Source organism: Columba livia, chromosome 6 (assembly GCF_036013475.1).
Source record: "Columba livia isolate bColLiv1 breed racing homer chromosome 6, bColLiv1.pat.W.v2, whole genome shotgun sequence".
Classification (NCBI taxonomy): domain Eukaryota; kingdom Metazoa; phylum Chordata; class Aves; order Columbiformes; family Columbidae; genus Columba; species Columba livia.
The window spans coordinates 4826491-4845411 of NC_088607.1; the positions used below are offsets into that span (position 1 = coordinate 4826491).

The 18921-nt window shown below is 38.3% G+C and overlaps 1 protein-coding gene across 4 annotated transcripts; it reads right to left on the reverse strand.

Annotated features, from left to right (window-relative positions):
- Positions 1 to 2265: 2265 nt before the first annotated feature.
- On the reverse strand, positions 2266 to 18910 carry ACADSB (acyl-CoA dehydrogenase short/branched chain). Of its 4 annotated transcripts, XM_065066789.1 has the most exons (12): positions 18829 to 18887; positions 17658 to 17863; positions 14018 to 14177; positions 13544 to 13644; positions 12586 to 12792; positions 11950 to 12120; positions 10393 to 10518; positions 9907 to 9999; positions 8283 to 8372; positions 6616 to 6753; positions 5840 to 5939; positions 2266 to 5184 (listed from the first exon to the last, which is right to left on the reverse strand). In XM_065066789.1, the coding sequence occupies exons 3-12, from the start codon at positions 14031 to 14033 to the stop codon at positions 5114 to 5116; spliced, it is 1113 nt and encodes a 370-aa protein (XP_064922861.1). In that variant the 5' UTR covers positions 14034 to 14177; positions 17658 to 17863; positions 18829 to 18887; the 3' UTR covers positions 2266 to 5113. The 4 variants fall into 4 exon arrangements, with proteins under 4 accessions (XP_064922861.1, XP_064922859.1, XP_064922860.1 ...); XM_065066787.1 differs by lacking the exon at positions 17658 to 17863 and having other exon boundaries at positions 18829 to 18910; XM_065066788.1 differs by lacking the exon at positions 18829 to 18887 and having other exon boundaries at positions 16126 to 17863.
- Between the last annotated feature and the right edge of the window lie 11 nt (positions 18911 to 18921).

The following is an 18921-nucleotide window of genomic DNA, read 5'->3' on the forward strand; positions in this document are numbered from 1 at the left end:
GGCAGACAAACCCAACTCCCTTACAGCCCAGTTTCTTACATGAGGGTAACAAGGTACATTTTAAATAATTACTAAATAAGGACAAGCTATGTTACCTCCAGAGAGCTGTTCATCTCTGCAAATTGAATCCCTGAAGTCAAAGCACAGCGGAGCTAAAGTATTTCTAGGGTAAAATGGAAGACCTGTTGCTGCACCTTTCTTTGGGTCTTGGAAACCGAGAATCCTGCATAGCACTCAAATACATTTTATGAGAAATAATTTGCTGGATCTAGATTTTATTATTCAAGCAACAATCAAAATAACCTGCTATATAAATCAATTTGCTACAATTAAACTGAGAAAATGGTTTTCTTTTAAAGGTTGTTTAACAGACATTGAGAAGACTGAAGTAATTTGGAATTTAAGAAGGGAGGGTAACAGTTTGTCTTTGGTAAAAATAATACAGTGGAACATAAGGAATTTTTCTGTGAACATGAGGAAAACAAGACTAGGAACGTAAATACAGCCTTCATATCATATAACCATCTTCTAGTACATAATGGGGAGTCATAAAACATTTTCAAAGTCGAAAAAGCACCTGAGCTGGAAAAAGTGCTTTGCCTCAATTCTTATGGGAACAATTGCAGCAAATGCTGCGTTTGGTGTGTAAACATCCTCCATCTCTGGAAGAGAATGTCGAACATTTTCTTTCCTAAAACAAACAGCATCAGCTTTTGCGCTAAACACATTTCCTCTGTACCAACTATGTCTTCAACAGCTCCATAAACAGAACAAATTCTAAGGAGCTTTTCAGTATTTACTCTTCCAGAAGCTTAACTTTGATTTCTGAATTATTCCCCAATTGTTTTTTTAGGCCAGCTTAGCAGAGCTGCTACAAAGCTGTTCTCTATGAGATAAAATGTAAGAAAAAAGAGTAAAAGATTGTGCCTACAACTTAGTATAATTTCCAAGTTGGGTTTTTCACTTCAGCTGGTGTTGGGTGCATGATACAGTAACTCCATAAATAAAGTTATATCAGGTAATACTTCTTAGCATAAATAACGTTTGCAGCTTCTGGAACTCTTAACCTTTCTGCTTTTTGTATCCCTACAGATTAAAAAAATCTCCAGAGAAGCTGGTATCTTTCAAAAATGTAATTATCATGTCTTTGGGTACCATCTAAACAAAGGCAGAAAAACTCAGCGACACAGTATCAAATTAAAACTGGATGACTGCTCTGGTTATATTGAAAAATTTGCATTTCGTTTGCATATTTAGGATGCAAATTAGAGAACAGAAAAAATCTTGCAGTGTGTCCTAGAAAATAATTCAGCCCCAAAACATCCAAGAAAACTTGCGGCAAGCTTAATGTGATGAAAAGGATGGTCAGCAAATCATTCTGTTCCTCTGCCAGGGGGTCACTGTTTAAAATCCTTGGCTGAATGTTCCTAAGAGAAGGCAGGAAACAACAACTCAGCCTGGAGAACAGCAGCTCTGGACGTATCACAACTTCTCGTGTCCTCTGATTGTTTAACACCTCAGACTCCAAGACCTCCAGGCCTGGCCGGTTCCAGAGCAGAATTTACTTCTCAGGCCATAAATGCTCATTTCCCAATGAGGTGACCTACAAATAACACGAGCTTGCGATGTGGAAGTTGGGGATTTATTGCTGTATTTTAGATTTAAGTCCAAATGATCTTGAAAGACAGAAAAATATATAAAAATGCTATTGCTGCCTATTGAGACTGCACATCTTTTTGATTTCTATTTTAAAGTATTTTATCAGAAAGAAAAAATGCAACATTGTACCCTGCACGTTCTTTTCAACATTAATATATAGCAATATGAATCAACATTTGAAAGATCTACGAAACAAGCTATTAGGAAACACAGGGGTTAGTTCTAGTCCCCCGATGTGTTAGACGGTTATTGCACACGAGCAGAACATTTTTAGAGGATAATAAACGCCAAGATTTCAAAGCAGCTTAATAATGTCTCTAGTTTCAGATAATGAGAAATTCCCTCAAAGCTGCTAAGCTGGACTTTTTTAATTATAGTGGCTGATCTTACAACTGGCATATTTAACTGAAATAATTATTGTAATTCCTATTTATGTTCTGCCAATGGTTTGCGCAGCAATAACATAACAGGTAAATAGTTATGAAGTATTTGTGGTGGCAAAAGGCTCCCAAAGAACAATTACTTCATATTTCACATAAGCATTTTCTAACACAATCTTTATACCGGGAAAAGAAAATATGGAAGAAAGAACAACAGCACAGAAAACAACGTATAAAATGTTGTATTTGAGTATTTCCCAAGTAGCGATCAAACCTTTCTGTGGAAATCTGCCTCAGAACTTACCACAAACCAGAATAATATTAAAGTAACCTGAGAGATGATGTAGTCATTCTCTCCCAATACAAAACCAGCAAGATCTGGGAAAAATGTTAAATGACAGATTATTAGAGAACCATCACCTGATATACAAGATTAGCATCATATCAAGTCAAATATCAAATTCAGGCACTTTTAAATACATTCTCAATACAGGTCTTTTCTTCTAACCGGGGAAGCCAGATGCAACGTTTGATACTGAAGATGCTGTTCCAGGGCAATACACCACATTGACTGGGCTGACTAAGGGCATATAAAGGGAAAATTCTCTAATAGAAATACATCTTGTGTCTAAAGCGTCTTTGAGTCCTGTCATTAGCCCAGAAACAAGTGAACTCTTCCCAGAGTCAGTGGTACGTGCCCTTTTCAAACAACGATGACAGAAACTCAGTGGTTAATTTGTGCGCATACTCCTCCACAGAATTTTGTAGACAAAAATCAAATACAATAAATACATTTCTTTCAAAAGTTAGATGCATTTGTTTCCAAAGTCATTGCGTACAGAATACAGAACTGAGAGATGTGAAATATTTACAGCTGTAACATTAGTTAAAGGCTTGACCTTGCTTTCCTAAGAACTGTTGAGTAGCTCCTGAAGCTGTTCAGTTGTTTCCTGGACTATGGGATCTGTGTTCAGATTGTAGGAAATCACATTATTTTGACTTCTTCCCCAATTATTTTTTCAAATGGATACCTGACACAGTTCTACACAACGAGAAAGTCCTTTTACATAATCCTGGATATCCAGCCTCAACAATCCTTCAAAGAGCTTTGCACTTTACTCCATAAAGAGTTTGCTTTTAGCACTATATTAAGTCAGTTAAATATTGCCACTCACTTCCCAGCCTCACACAAAACTGCAGAAGCCACGTTAAGACAGTACCTCGAACTAGGAGACCTACTAAACAGTGGGAATCAAAACCTGTTAGCAAAGCAGGATAAACTGTGGCAGCTATGGACTGCACCTCCCATCAGCACAACACATCGTGTTCATCAACTCAAGCATTTTGTAGTGTGGTTATCATCATTTTAGACTCGCAGATAGACCGTGCTGAGCAGAACAACTGTAGTTAACCATTGTGGAGTCTGTAGTCTTCGTTCTAGTCTAATGACCTCCTCAGTCATTTCAATTCAGCTGAAAGAAAGCCTGCAAACAGCCTGAAATATATTAATTGTAATCATAATCATAATAACCAGGCTAGAAGAGAACTTCAGAAATCATCTAGCTTACCCTCCTGCTCTTGTATATTTGAACATCTCAAAGCTGTTGATCCAAGTGATATGGGAGGAGCTTTTTAAACTGGCATAAAGACAATTACCACATTAATTTTTCGCCTATCAACAGGCAGAGTGCGGATGTGGGGGGAGTGATTAACTAAAGTAGTTATTTCCCTTTGAAGCTGACAGCAAGTCAGAAAACTCTTTGTGCTTTTCTTCCTTGCTTGTTTCTTTGTATAAGGCACTGTAGTCTGTTTTACAAAACCATATTTGTAATTAACCCCAGTTTTGCCAAAAAATCCTTTGGGAGCCTGGCACTGTAACATTTTAAGCTCCACTTGAAGTGAATCATCAGTGACTGCCAAGCTTTAAAAAGGAGATTCTTCTAAGTTAGCCAAAATCAGAAAACCAATCTTCCCCTCCCACAAACACTTGAAACAAATTGCCAATTACAGCAATTATAATAATTTTTCACGTATGAAGCTTTCCGTCTCTTGATTCTCAGTTAATTAGTTCTCCAGCACTAAAGAGGTTTCTGCAGTAAATAAAATGTCTAATTTTAAAGTAAACAGAGGGACAAAAAAAGCCAACACTTCTCACTGCCCATCCCTCTCAAAAGGAGAAAAACTTTGCTCTGTTTGTAGAGAACAGTAACTTACATGAGTGGCTTTTCTAGTCCCTCCCTAATTCCCAGGAAGGCTCTGAGGATTCAAATTTGTAAAATGCATTGAAGATAGGCCACTGTGAGGTAGTACCACAGCATTCCTGTTACCTAGCTCATATCTGTCTTTTTTGCAGAACTACAAGAGCTTTTTTAACCCCGTTTCACAAAGATTTCAACTCAACCTTTTATGAAAGGAGAACTATAAATAGTCTCTTAGATTAAAACCCTTAAGAGCTGAGAAGGCTGGAAAGGGAGGTAGATATTATCCACCTTTCAGTACTACAAATTGGGGCTGGAAGGGCTTAATTACCAAGATATACTTAAGAAGACGCTAAAGGCTGCTATAAAAATGACTCCAATCACAGCGGCTCCACAGATATCGCTCCACCTGGGAGAGGGGAAACCATCATTTCTGTCTCTTCCCACGTACCTCTCCTGCACCCCACGCTGATAACGGGCACCCTGAACAAACAGCAGCTTCACGCCGTGCAAAAGTCCCACTTCACGTGTGGAATCTGTCCTCCCCGGTGGCTTAACAGACCCTCTCACATCAGGCAAGCCAAGGATTCGGCTTCTTTTGTTTTCACTTTGAAATCTCAAAGTGGGGACACACTGTGTAACATTATGTGCTGCTACAAAATAATTTCAGCCAATGTCTTGGCTTACAAATGTCTCAGGCAGAAACGTGAATTACACACTTGGTGTCCTGAAATGGGGAATTCATGGTTTTCCTTACAATTCTGTCTGTGATGATGCATTCTTTTTTATGATTTTTTAAATTACAAATAAATGTGTAATTCACAATAAATATTCAGTGAAATAATTTCTGTTTACAGTCAGGAAGTCCTTCTGGTTTCAGTACTCCTGTGCTAAGCTTTTTGCAATGGTGCTCAACTGGATATTTGAAGTTCCTTCATATATTGTACCTGAAATCAGAAGAAAATAAAGTAGAAGACTATAAAACCACAGGGACCGTATTAAGAGAGATCAAGAGATTGCTCTAACAGTCCAGTTAGAATGTTTACAATTAAGAAATGAAGCTTTGCTGAGCAAGTTCCAGAAACAGGATTATTATTTACATAAATGTTTGTATTTTATTATCTGCAACAATTAAAATACTCTTCTGCTTGTACAACATAATGACTAGGTGTTTTCCTGAAAAGCAATTCCTAAATAACCAACAAAAACGAAGTATTTACAAATTCTATCAGCAATAAGAGTCAAAGGGTAATATTGTTAGAAATGTCAAACTCTTGGGTCCAACGATTAAACTGGTAAACAAGGAAGTCTTGCAAATGAAACTCCACACAGATTCACATTTTAAAGTCACAGAAAGTATTTTCAATATTTTTTTTTAACCCGAATTTTCTTTAATAGAATGGGATGCAATGTGTGTATCTGTATTTTTTCGGTACCTAATTAAACTTTTAAACTATCCTTACATATGCAAGTATTTATACCTGAAGTTTTACCTTCTTATACCTGAGCCTTTGAATCAGGGTTGATAAAGCCAGTCATTCATCCCCAAACTTTAGTACTCCTAGTGCTACAAGAAATAAATGTTAAGAAACTATCACTCACCTATCTTGCAGTCCCGATAGTACTTTTCTATTGGATAATTCTTTGTGAATCCAACGCCACCCATCCACTCAATACATTTACTAGTTGTCAGTGTTGCAACCTATGAACATAGTTTCAGAGTTACAATTTCAGGATACGAATTCATACAGGTGATAATAAGTTTTATTCTTTGTAGCTATTTAAAGCAAACCCAAAACAGTAACTAAAGCAGGAACAAGTTGGAAGACTGATATTTTTGAATTCATTGTATTCACGCAAGTTATTTTAGAATAAAAATGACATTCTTCTAAATTGGAGGACATCAAGAATTCACTAACTGTTCTTTCAGTAGTGCATATAATGGACTATGAAACAGACAAGCAGCAATACACAAGACAGCAATTACAAAAAGGCAGAAGCAATCCAGGTTTGAATCGCACTAAGACTCGCGGTTGTGACCAGCAGAGTGGAAATGGTCACAAACGGAGTCTCACCGTGCCACTTCTCCAGCCACAAAAGGAGAATTCTGACAAAATGCCATCTCTCTAGATGAGTGAAAATACTAATTTACTTTCCCTTCTAATGTTGCTTGGTTTTCAAAATTTTATTTAGGGGCTCAAGCAGTTAATTCTTTGGTGGCCCACTTTACATTCCACGCACGGACTGAGAATGAGAAGACAAAAGGACATACACGGACTTCACAGGAAAACATGAATCAGAAGTTATACGTTCAGTAACATAAGACACATCTAAACAACAGCGAAACAAATCCGCTGAATGACGAGACCGCAGGTTACCTCGGCAGCGTAGTATTTGGCCATGCTGGCCTCCTTGATGAACGGCCTCCCTGTCTCCACCAGCCGGGCTGCGTTGTAGGTCAGCAATCTCGCCGCCTCCAGCTGCGTGGCCACCTGAGCGATCTGGTGTTGCATCCCCTGCGAGAAACACACCACAAATCGGGCAGAACCAGCACATCGAGCGGAATTTCTAGCAAGAACCATTCTTTTCACCAAGGAACACGTGTTCTAAAAGAAGAATACAAAATCTAGGTGGTCTAGGGGTTTGCACATCTCTGCATCTATGAAATGGAGGTTGGAGAAATTCTGGGCCACCCAAGTCGTTTTAGGAGCTGCGCTCCCGTTTTCTCCTTCCCTCTTCTTGCATTCAGGAGTGCTGGGGAACTTCTTGCCCGGCTGTTTGGACAGGAGGGTTCAACATGAACCTCTTCGCACCCAAGAATATCAAGGAAAATTTCAAATCTTAACGTTCTCCTCCGCACCACAGAGACACAGGTAGGTTGAAGCTGTATTTTTATTTAAGAACATTAATATATTAATAAGTCTAGTTCCCTGATGAGCTTAACCAAGAAAGACTTGAAAAAAGTATCTCTTAAATAAAGTAGAGAACTAGCAAGGTGACAACCACGTCTTCCCGTGTCCTGTAGCCATGAGACAAGAGTTTGGAGCAGCAGAAAAGTATAAAGGACATGACTGGTCTGAATCCATTTGATTCAAAGGGCCGGAAAAAGGTGATGGAGCTCACCTCTAAATGGTAGGGATTACAAAAGAATAGGTTTATTTAAGGAGATCCAAACATTATGATGATTGAAAATGAACATTTAGTTGTCTAACTTGCTCCTAAACCACAATGAAACCTTTCATCTTACTAGAACATCTAAAATTTGCAAAAATATGTATGCAGGTCAAAATAACAAAATGATTCGGCAATTATAAATTCCACTTCCCATTCAAAAAATGCAGTTCAAATAATTTCCTAGATATCTGTGGGCGCTTCCTAAAATTTGTATAAATTATGAGTAGTACTAATGTTCCTTCCCTTCATGCGAGATGTAGGTTTCTTGTAACAAGAAAATTACTATACTTACTATTACTACAATTATATATCTTCCTTATTAAACTATAGATCATTTTTGCAACAAAGAGTCTTTTTCATTTTAAGATACGGATATTATCATGAAAACTAAATATCTTTGTATGACACAGGAAATCTAATAATTCAATCAGTTTTCCTCATCTTTTTATAATTTCTAGTGTCTAGAAAAAGGCCTTCCCCTGCACCTCATGAAAGGGTATAAGAACTGGAACACATTCAACACACTGTGATATTAAAATCAGAAGAGAAAGGAGTTCCACGTGTATTATTTTTAAAGGCAGTAAATATACTATCAAGGAAAAGGAGTTATGTTAATAACGTTTTGAAGTTTTAAATGATTTATATGGTGCTTGCAAAGGCACAGGGCATTGAATTTATATATTTCACATGGCAGATGAATGCTCGTCTGAAATTACTTTGACAAATTATTCTCAGATATTGAGAAGTAGAGACATGACACAGTGTGGAGCACAAACTATTCAAATCAGATTACTAATTTGACAAACTTCATCTACTGTGGTAACTGCTAACCCCTTTGGAAGAAACTTCCCGTGTGTTCATTAACAAGTACCTGGAAATCGAACACGCTTTTCCCAAACTGGACTCTCTCCTTTGTATAGGGAATTGTATGGTCAAAACATCCCTGTGCCAGTCCTAACATCTGTAAGAAATACAACATATTGAGGTGAGTCAGGAAAACTAAACCAAACCAAACCCAGCCATAAACTTTGAGGAATAAGCCTATTCCATCCTATTCCGTTCATGAGTGAAACTTTGAGGAATAAGCCTATTCCATCCTATTCCGTTCATGAGTGAAACTTTGAGGAATAAGCCTATTCCATCCTATTCCGTTCATGAGTGAAACTTTGAGGAATAAGCCTATTCCATCCTATTCCGTTCATGAGTGAAACTTTCTTACTAAAGGCAAAATATTTGTGAAAACACTGTCACTAATACTCCAACAAAAGTTATGAGTTAAATGTGGTTGCACAAATATTACGGGTTTGTGGCAAAATTCTTAATTACATGGGGAAATTACCGTAAACTAAAGAACTACAGATGTACATTACACTATTAAAGTAAAAATAATTTGAATGATTGTCTTCATTTGAAGGTGCCAAGAAAGTAGCAACTAAGATATAACAACTACCTGACCTTAATGAGGTTACAGGTGTAACTTAGAATAATTAAGAGTAAAATCCAGATCATGTATTATAACGCCAGAGCCTCTTTATTATTTATCTCTCTGAGATCAATGGGGCCCTCAGCCCTGGTTTTTAAAAGCCATACCAGGAAAAGTTTAATCACAGATAAACTTTAGAAATGATGGAATAGCCAACCCATTCAGCAGCATAGTGTACCACCATGGGGATGTCTAAATTTCATCACGACTATTACTTCTGGTGTGTTTGCAAACTAGGGCAAAAGATAAGGGAGACTGATAGTACAGACATATTACACCCTATACGGTACAACTGCATCCACAATAAAGTAGAAGCAAAGAAAAGATTACTTTCAAAAATAAATTAAAAATATAAAAACTTGTCAGAAATAATTTTATTATAAGGCTGAACCTGATTTCCATTGAAATCAGTAGCAATCTGAGATCCAAACTGAGTTTACGACAAAATACATTTTGAAATAAGTCCAAGGTCAGCAAATATCTTCCCCTAAGATGCTGTAAAGTGCAGTTTTCAAACACAACAATGAATCAGGACGCTTCTGCTACCAAAAAAATATTTTAAAAATAAGTTGACTTTTAAAAACAAGTTGTTGGGAAAACATCAGTTAGCATAAGGTCCCATTTGGCATCCCATACAGTCACAGTCGGATGCATTAATATTATACATTTCAGTGTGTTATATTTTCTACAGCTAGTTCTCTTACTAAAATAAATTTGCATAATGGAAGATAAAAATGTTGATATATTTCAGTAGCAATAAGACAAACTAATTGCCATGTAATGTTTTCTAAATCTATTGCTTATGTCACTGAAGGAGAATTTTATCATTTATAGTTGGTTCAGTATTTTACTGTAACTTAGCTACAGGAATAGCGACATCTAGTGGCAATTTAGTTTTTAATAAATTATTTTCTAAATAGTTCATTCTTTTTAGCTTTAAATATTTTGCAAATGTCAATCCAAATCCAAAGTTACATACTGGTTGCATTTGGTATTAAACTAAATTACCCACCTGTGCAGCAATACCTATTCTGCCGGTATTTAGCATTCCAATCGCGTACTTGTAGCCTTGTCCAACCTGTCCCAGGATATTTGTCTCAGGAACCTAAAGAACAGAACCGCTCAATTACTCCTGTTCTATTCTGCTTTGCAATTGCTAGTGTGGTTCACTGGTGAATCAGTGTATATGTTTTATTTAATGTTCCTCATAAGTAAAGGCATAAAACATAAACCAGACATCTGATTCCTAGAATATCAGATTAGAACATTTCCCCAAGCATATGATTATAAAGTGATGATTAAGAAAAACTGTATCACAGTTTAAGAAACACGACCTCCCTCCAGACTTCTGTGAAAGAATAGGAAGGAAAAAGTTACAATCTGCCACAGAATCAGTATGGGAATAGAAATGGGAATTTAATTAGCATTCTTTCCTTAGATGTGGTCAGGCTCCAATTATACACAAATTATGCTTCAATAGCTAAACAACTTACAATACCTTAACATTTTCAAACATTACTGGGCAGGTAGAAGACGCTCTGATTCCAAGCTTGTCCTCCTTCTTCCCTACATGTAGTCCCTCTGTGTTGCGATCCACTATGAAGCACGTAATTCCCCTGTATCCCTAGGATGAATTACAAAAATAATCAACAACTGGTTTTTATACTAATCTCACCAAATGGTGGTCTAAATATTTCATTCTGATACTGAAATTTCACGCCCGCTACATTACACACTACATTACTAAACAAAACACTGGCGACATCACCTATTCCCTCTATGTCTGCTGATTGTGGCTTAACGAAGGCCAGAGTATATTTTTCTATTAAAATATATTTATATACACTTAACATATCAATATATAAATATTAACTAATAATTAATTACTGTAAATAATTAATTAAATATTGCTATATATAATACATATTTATAAAATATGTCTATATTGGAAATCACTGGTAAAGCAAGTTACTGTTGTGCAGTAAAGTTACTGCTCACTGTTGGAACTTGTATCACAAACAAGGGACCAGTCTAACATTCAGAACTGCTGCACACATTTTCCTTGTGATTCCAGTTTGCAGAACATGGATATCACTGTTTCTTCACTTTAGAGAGGGAATGTACTGAATAAAGTACTCTGAAATTGTTATGATAGTTGTAATGGAAAACCTCAAAGAGTTGATTTGGAATAATGATCATGATTTGGACAGGACACTAAATAACACAGTGACAACACAAAGATTGTATAGCCAGTCTACACTCTGGCATTTCCTACGTACATGCTTAAAATCGTCATATTTTTGAAGTCTTAAGCTAAATTCTTGAAGCACAGAATGGTGATTCCTGATAGCTGTTGTTTTCCCTTTTTCCTACCACGTAACTCTTATTCCCAATTCTCTCACTCATTCTTGTTCCCTCAGCATCTCCCTGGCCAGAAATTTTAATTTTAAAAATAAATATCTTCAAGTTAATTTTTTTTTTAAGGAAGAGCCAGTGGAAGGAGTTTAAAAAACAAATAGAAGTTTTAAACAATTTAGTTTTGTATTTATTACTCTACCATATTTCCACAGTACACTTTAAAGTCTGCAGTTGACCTTTCTGAATCTAATACCTACATCCAAATTGGTGACAAAACTTAAACATGCATATTCAGCTATGCATATTCTTCCCTGAACATACTTTACTACAGTACACTTGTTAGTTCACTGGTGCATGTAGCCTAAGCTCTATTTTGCCTTCTAACAACAGCAACTTGTTAGTTAAGTCAGGAAGGTTGGAAAGACTGAGATTATCTGTTCTTCTGTTATTCGGAATAATACCAATGCTCTTCATTTAAGCAATTATGATTCTGACATTTTTATTTTCCCTGGTGGGAGGAATTTATTAAATTGCTCAGCAAGTTCTCATTTTTGTTGGGAAATATTTTTAAAGGTTTGCTGTCAGCTAGGAAAAGGAGCAAAGAATATTAACTTTTAACATGAAATTATTAACATAAATCCATAGTTTCGTGTCATTTCAGCTGTTACTCAAATGCAACTATTCTTCAGCAACTTACTAAGGACGGATCTGTATTTGCCATCACAAAGAAAACTCCTGCGTGTTCTGCTAAGCTAATCCACATCTTTGAGCCATTGATGATATAATAGTCTCCTTTCTTTTCAGCCCGAGTCTTCAAAGAAAAAGCATCACTGCCGGATCCAGCCTCCGAAAGACAGAAACTGCCTATCTGTCAATTGAAGGGGAAAATTCATTTTAATTTGTACTGAACATATTGGCACAACATAAAACAAATTCTGCAATGAAAATAGTTATAAACAAGCAAAAGTCTCTTAAATACAAATATTTCAACCTACTGCATCAAAGTACCTAAGTTTCAGATATGGAGATTCAGACCAGAAACACTATGTATTTAGACATCTTGCAGAGTCGCTTGCTTTAAAAGTGCTTTTTGACAGTAAATCAAATTTTAATAAAACTAATAAGCATCTTCCTACTTTTAACTCTCAGCTACTGATGACAGGGTGTATCTATATCACCACAGATCTCAGCTCTAACCAGTGTTTCAAAGGTCACACATATTTTCCAATCTTACAGTCACAGGTTTAGTCGCTGCAAAAAAAACAAACCCCACTCACATTATTTAACTATTAAAAACTATATTATAGTTTAGTAAAGTGAGACTTAGACTCACTGTATCTTTAGCCACTCTGGGCAAGTAAGTTCTCTTTTGTTCTTCTGTTCCATACGTGGTAAACAACTTATTTGTTAGTGTGTTTTGGAGTTCACATAGAAGAGCTACAGCTGGATCAACTTTGGCCAGTTCTTCTACCACCAATATGATTGAAAAAAAGGAAGCTCCAGTTCCTCCATATTCTTCCTCAAGCTCAATACTCATCAGCTGAAATGTACAAGATGAAAATATAATAATTTGGTAGTTTCTGTCAACAACTTCTAAGTCCAAGCTGATACTTAAGAAATTAAAATAAAAACCACAGGATGTATTTCCAGATCCTTCCCCAAAGACCCATTTTCCTCCAATACCCGTAACAAACTAACAGTTCATCACAGAAGTTGATAGTCAATTCATGCAAGAAATAACTAACGTGCAGTACACAGGCCAATCATCACCCTAATCTGATTACATTTTCCAGAACAATTGCAATCTCAACAGAAGCCTAATATTTAGAGTTGTCATTGCATAAAATGACATTCCTTTATATTCGATAGCAGGACAGGCTAAAATTGAAGCCAGGAATGAACACCGAGATATGCACAACACAAGTCCTCGTGGTTGCCCAGTCAGGACACAGAGGAGTCCTCATACCCTTTTCCAGCAACATTTACAAAAATGATGGCAGTTCTAGCAGAAGGGGGAAAAAGACAAAGACCTCAAAGATACGATGAAGAATGTGGTTTGGGAGAGGGAGAGATGGAAGGAATATTACAGTAAAAAAACAGAGAGTGATAATGCAGTACAAAAAGAACAGAAAGTTGCCTTGCTGTTAATAAATCCAAAATGCTTAATGATTCATTAATTCATTTGAATTATACCCCTCAATCTTTTAATCTAAAAATCTGAAAGTGCACAGCTAGAGATTCATAAAATGATGCCGCTTTCTGAATAAAAGATTAAGTAAAAGTGTGCAGACCCCTTGTTCAAATAATCCCTGTATTACAGAGTCTTCCATTTTCGAATTCTCATCCATTTTTTGCACCAAAGGTGCAACTCGTTCCTGAGCAAATTTTGTCACTGCAATGAAGAGAAGAAAGAAAGGGTGTAAGTAATCTAACGCTCTCCTTTTGAAGATCAATGTAACAGTAATGTGGGACTTCTGACAGGTTATGGATGTATCCCCCGACTCTCCCAGATGAGTTAATAAAAGGACAAAAAGCTGCCCAAGTGAAACAAGGTGAAACGAGGCTCAATTCTAATTGCTTTCTGAACTCAGCTGCAACTCTCTAAAACGAAACAAATACTTCCTATAAATTCAGGAACTTTGAAAGCATCTCAGCAACACAACAGTCTCAACATTTAACTAGAATTAAATAACGAAAAAAAAATAAGCTAAAATTTCCCTTCTAGTTCGACATTTCTGAATTTTAACTACACAGATAATAGGTACCCATATTTTTCAGCATTGTTTCCTCTTGGGTGAATGTTTGAAGGGGAGCACAGACAACTCCATCACTGGGTAGGTTTGGCTTGAGTTCTGATTTGGAGGATCTAAAGACACATGGAGAAGCCTTCCAAGGAGCCACATGGGCCAGAAAGTTTCTTTTCAGCTGTTGATAACAAATACAGAACACGCAAACAGTTAATAGAAATTGTATTTGTATACAGACAGCAATACACAATTTTACCCAGTGTTTTTATAACATTCAATGTCCAGTTTGAAAGATTTTGAAAAGATATAAGCCCCCCAGTGTCCTAAATCGAAATATTCTTTAATGATGCCTCTTTTAACCCCAAACAGTTTTCTTTCTGGAAGTTTACTAACATAATGTTATTTTACAAACATTAATTTTAGTCAATTTCAGTGTTTACAGGCAATAAACCTTATTGATAGCATTTATTTTTATAGATGATTTTGCAAGTTTGCTGCACCATGCATAGTACTAAGTGTATATTTTGACAGAATTAATACATTTATGAACAAATATGTTAAGAGTAAATGTGAAATAGACACAGCAACATTTTTTACAGAAGACTTGTTAATTTTAATGATAGACTTAGTTTTCTCCCTGGTTTTCTAAGGACCAGCAACTCTTGTTTCTAAAGCAATCTGACAGCACTTCATCTGGATTATTGGTATTGTGCTGTGAAAGGGCTTAACTTTTAACAGCACTGTGGATTTTTGTATTCAAACTGAGGTCTTATTGACCACTTAATGATTTTCAGACTAAGCACAAGTTTCAGAGACACAGCCCTGGCATATGAATGCCTCTGTATAGTTCACTTCTGTATAGTTAGCTTAAATCCTACAGTTAGTATGTTGCTAGTACTATGTAACTAATAATATGTCTTATTTAGTTGATTTATTTAAAAAATACAGTAAGGAACCAAGTAATTTATGCTTGACCTCTCCTCATTTGTCCACCATACACAACAATTTCAAACTATATCAAGAAGCATCGGTTACCCAACCAAGAAAGCAGAGATATTGCAGAGTATTTTACTATAGGGGGAATGGCATTAAGCACATGTGGCAAAAGTCACAAAAATGAACAGGACAGTGGCTCTTGGGACCGAGCTACACGCAGTGATTGTCAGGTGTGTGGACACAGATAATGTGACAAGTAATTAATTTTGCACCTTGGAGAGCTATAAACTACTTAGTGTTCAAAGACCCACTCAAGCAGATCACAGCAGGCTTTAGAAAGGAACATGTTTGGTTTCAAAGTTTCTAACCACAGAATTTCTCAGGATTTTTGAAAAAGTTATCATAATGAATATGGTCTGGCTCAAAAAGTAACAGGCTAACAGCAGCTAAACTGCTGTGAGATGTATTCCTGAAAAGCAGCATTCAAACAAGAAGCACAGTTCGACTGACTGATCTCAAAAGAGGCAAGGCAGAAAAATGGCTTTGCTCTTGTGGCTGCCCAAACCCAACTTATTCTGTGGCTAATGCCTACAGATCAGAATTTTGCTACAGATACCCATCACTATTGCCATGTCCATCTAAAGTGTGGAAATATTAATGTCTTAGCAAGACACCTGCTGACAAAAACCCCCAGTAGAGATACAGCTGTGCCATAAAAGTAACGTATACACAAGCGTATGCTGCCAATATACATTTTTGCCAGCACCACTCTTCACCCCACAGCGAGCAGACCAACTGTGCCGTAGCCAGACCGTGATTTAGCTCACAGAACGCAGGACAGTTCTGAAATGCACCCTGTGATAGCAGCATTCCTCAAAAAATGGCAGAAGTTTGAGGTCAGGAAGTAAAAATCCCTTTGATCCTTCCAATAATTCGCTCCCTTTCATGTTGGCTTTCAACACCTGTCAACTCCCTGGCTGAAGAATTGATGTAAACAGATCTACAGACTCCTTTTCTTGGAGACAAGATTCGTAAGTGTATTACGGTAAGGAAACTCTGAATTTAGCATAACCAGCCGCACACAATGAAAAGAAAATAGTGAGAAGTGGTAATATAGAAAACAAATATTGCCGTGAATATTCAATGTTCATTCACATTCAACACCCTTGGTCACATAAAACAAATACTACCTAGTGGGGCTGATTCAGGAATACAAATCTAGATGATCAGCAATAGCTACAACACTTTCCAATGAAGACTGAATTACTGGAGACACTGCAGGTCTTCAGAGAAAACCAGAGAAATAGTTCCTTTAATAAAGATAAAATCCACGGCAACCATGTTCTGGAAGCTGTCAGACAGGAATGGATTATTTGCAGAACCTCCAGCTCTGGTTGGGTCATTCAACACCCAGTTGTCTAAGACTATTAAATATCCAGCTGTGTAAGTCCATATGCTTAGCAAGGTCTGCAAAGGAAAAATCTAAGTATACACACACACACATATATATATTTAACACTGTATGTTTCCTGAGCACTTATAGGATTACAAATCACACATACTTCCTGCTTCTTCTACTACTTTATTTCCAAGTACAAAGAAAAGAGCGTTTTTCTTTCATGGTGGCACAACCAAAGATGAATCACTGAGAATATTTCACAAGTACCAACCAAGAGCTGTCAGGACAAACACATGGTGCCTTTTTAAGATTAACTTTTGAGATAGTCACGTCCTACCACAGCAGGAGAAACCAAGGCAGCTCTTAGCGTACTTTTGCAGACAGGGTTTGACAAACCGATACCTGATTGAGATGGTGCGACAGGAAAAAAAGGAATATTCATAATGATGTTACCTTGAAAAGTCTTATTATAAAACCAGTAGGTTGGCCCCAAGGGATGGGACCTTTGTTGGCAACACCCACACACGGAGCAGCAACCCACAGGTATGCCAGAGCAATAGCAGTGATGTTTTATTTCAACATTTAGATTTAAAAAGAAAATAAAGTCGCTACATTTTTTTTTACATTTTTATTCTTAGAAGTCATGCAGTCATATAGCATTTCTAACTTTCAGATAGCTACTTAAAGTGCATGCGCGTTATTTAAATGTTTTGATACTCTGGCTTTTTTTCCTCTTTTTCTGTAGGTAAGGTAATGATTTACACTGCGACAAGATTCAGACTGCTTGCCCCACTAAACACGTGTATTTGAAAATTCGTTTCTGGGTTGCTGATAACATTGATTTTTCTGTTTATCTCCTTTTTTACCTCCACCTCGGCTCTTTAAAGATCAGTTATTTTCGTTTCCTTCTATTTGTTTTACAATCTAAAACGAGGTTTTAATGCTGGCAGACCTGGCAGCACCAGTAAGATACAAATAAAGGCCAAAGCAATGTATTTTCCTAAGCTCACTTTACTTTTCTAGCTGAGTTCCACTCCTGCACCCATCCTAGCTGGTTTCCAGACAGCTCCTATTTCTCAGCAGAGAAGCTTCATCACAGGACACTTGCTTGCCCTCATTTATGGCGTTGGTTTTGCTTTATTTCAGTTGGCACAACACACCCACAAGCTCCCATGAGAAGGTCCCAGGCCAGCGTGTCTTCTCGCTCTGCACATTAAAAGCACATGTGTGGCACAAACCCGGGTTTTCTGCTTGTTTCCTTTGTCTTTTTACCACCTACAAATGTTTGGCTTGTTTAGGTAAGTTAAGGAAACATCCAGGAACCTCTGCTGCTGGACTTCTCACAGACACATCGGCCACGTGCTGCTCCAACTTCGTGTTTCACAAGACTTGAAAGAACTTTTCATAGCAGCAAGATACAGGATCACAGAATGGTTGGGGTTGGAAGGGACCTCTGGAGATCATTCTTCCCAGAAAGTGTTGTCAGGCATTGGAACAGGCTGCCCAGGGCAGTGCTGGAGTCACCATCCCTGGGGGGGTTTAAAAGGCGTTTAGATGAGGTTCTCAGGGACATGGTTTAGTGCCAGAGCTAGGTTATGGTTGGACTCAATGATCCTGAGCATCTCTTCCAACCGAAATAATTCTATGATTCTATTATATGGTCTAGTCCAACCCGCCTGCTAAAGCAGGTTCACCTAGAACCACTCCTCCATACCAAAAAAACACAAGAGAGAAGGTACTTTCATAGAATTACAGAATCACTTTAGTTGGAAGAGATCCTCAGGATCGAGTCCAACCATAACCTAACCTAACTCTAGCACTAAACTATGTCCCTAAGAACATTATCTAAACACCTTTTAAACCCCTCCAGGGATGGTGACTCCACCACTGCCCTGGGCAGCCTGTTCCAATGCCTGACAACTCTTTTCAGAAAGATTTTTTTTCCTAATATCCAATCTAAACCTCCCCCGGCACAACTTGAGGCCATTTCCTCTCATCCTGTCACTTGTTACCTGGGGGCAGAGCCCAACCCCCTCCATGCTCCAAGCTCCTTTCAGGCAGTTCAGAGATCAGAAGGTCTCCCCTCAGCTCCTGTTCTCCAGCTGAACCCCCCAGGTCCCTCAGCCGCTCCATCACACTTGTGCTCCAGCCCTTCACCAGCTCCGTTCCCTTCTCTCAACTCGCTCCAGCACCTCAAGGGCTTTCTTCGTGTGAGGGACCCAGAACTCAAAGCCACCCTCACTTCCCGCACAGCTGCACCTGAACCGGCCGAACAGACCCCGCTCCCCCCAGCTCCGATCGCAGCTGCCACTTCCCACAGACGTAACAGACACACGGAACCGTAACCGGCGGGCTGAGGTGAGAGGCGCGGGGGTACTCCCGCCCTGCAGCTCCCTCAGGCGCGCGGCACCGCCCCGCAAGGCCCGCACCCCCGCAAGGCCCGCACCCCCGCAGCAGCACAAGGCGCCCACCCCGCCGAGCGGCCCCGCTTCACCTTCCCGCAGCTCCTCAGCCACCCGCCCGCCGCCGCCATGTTGCCGCCCGCCCCGCCCCGCCCCCGGTGACGCAGACGCCACCGCCCCCGACG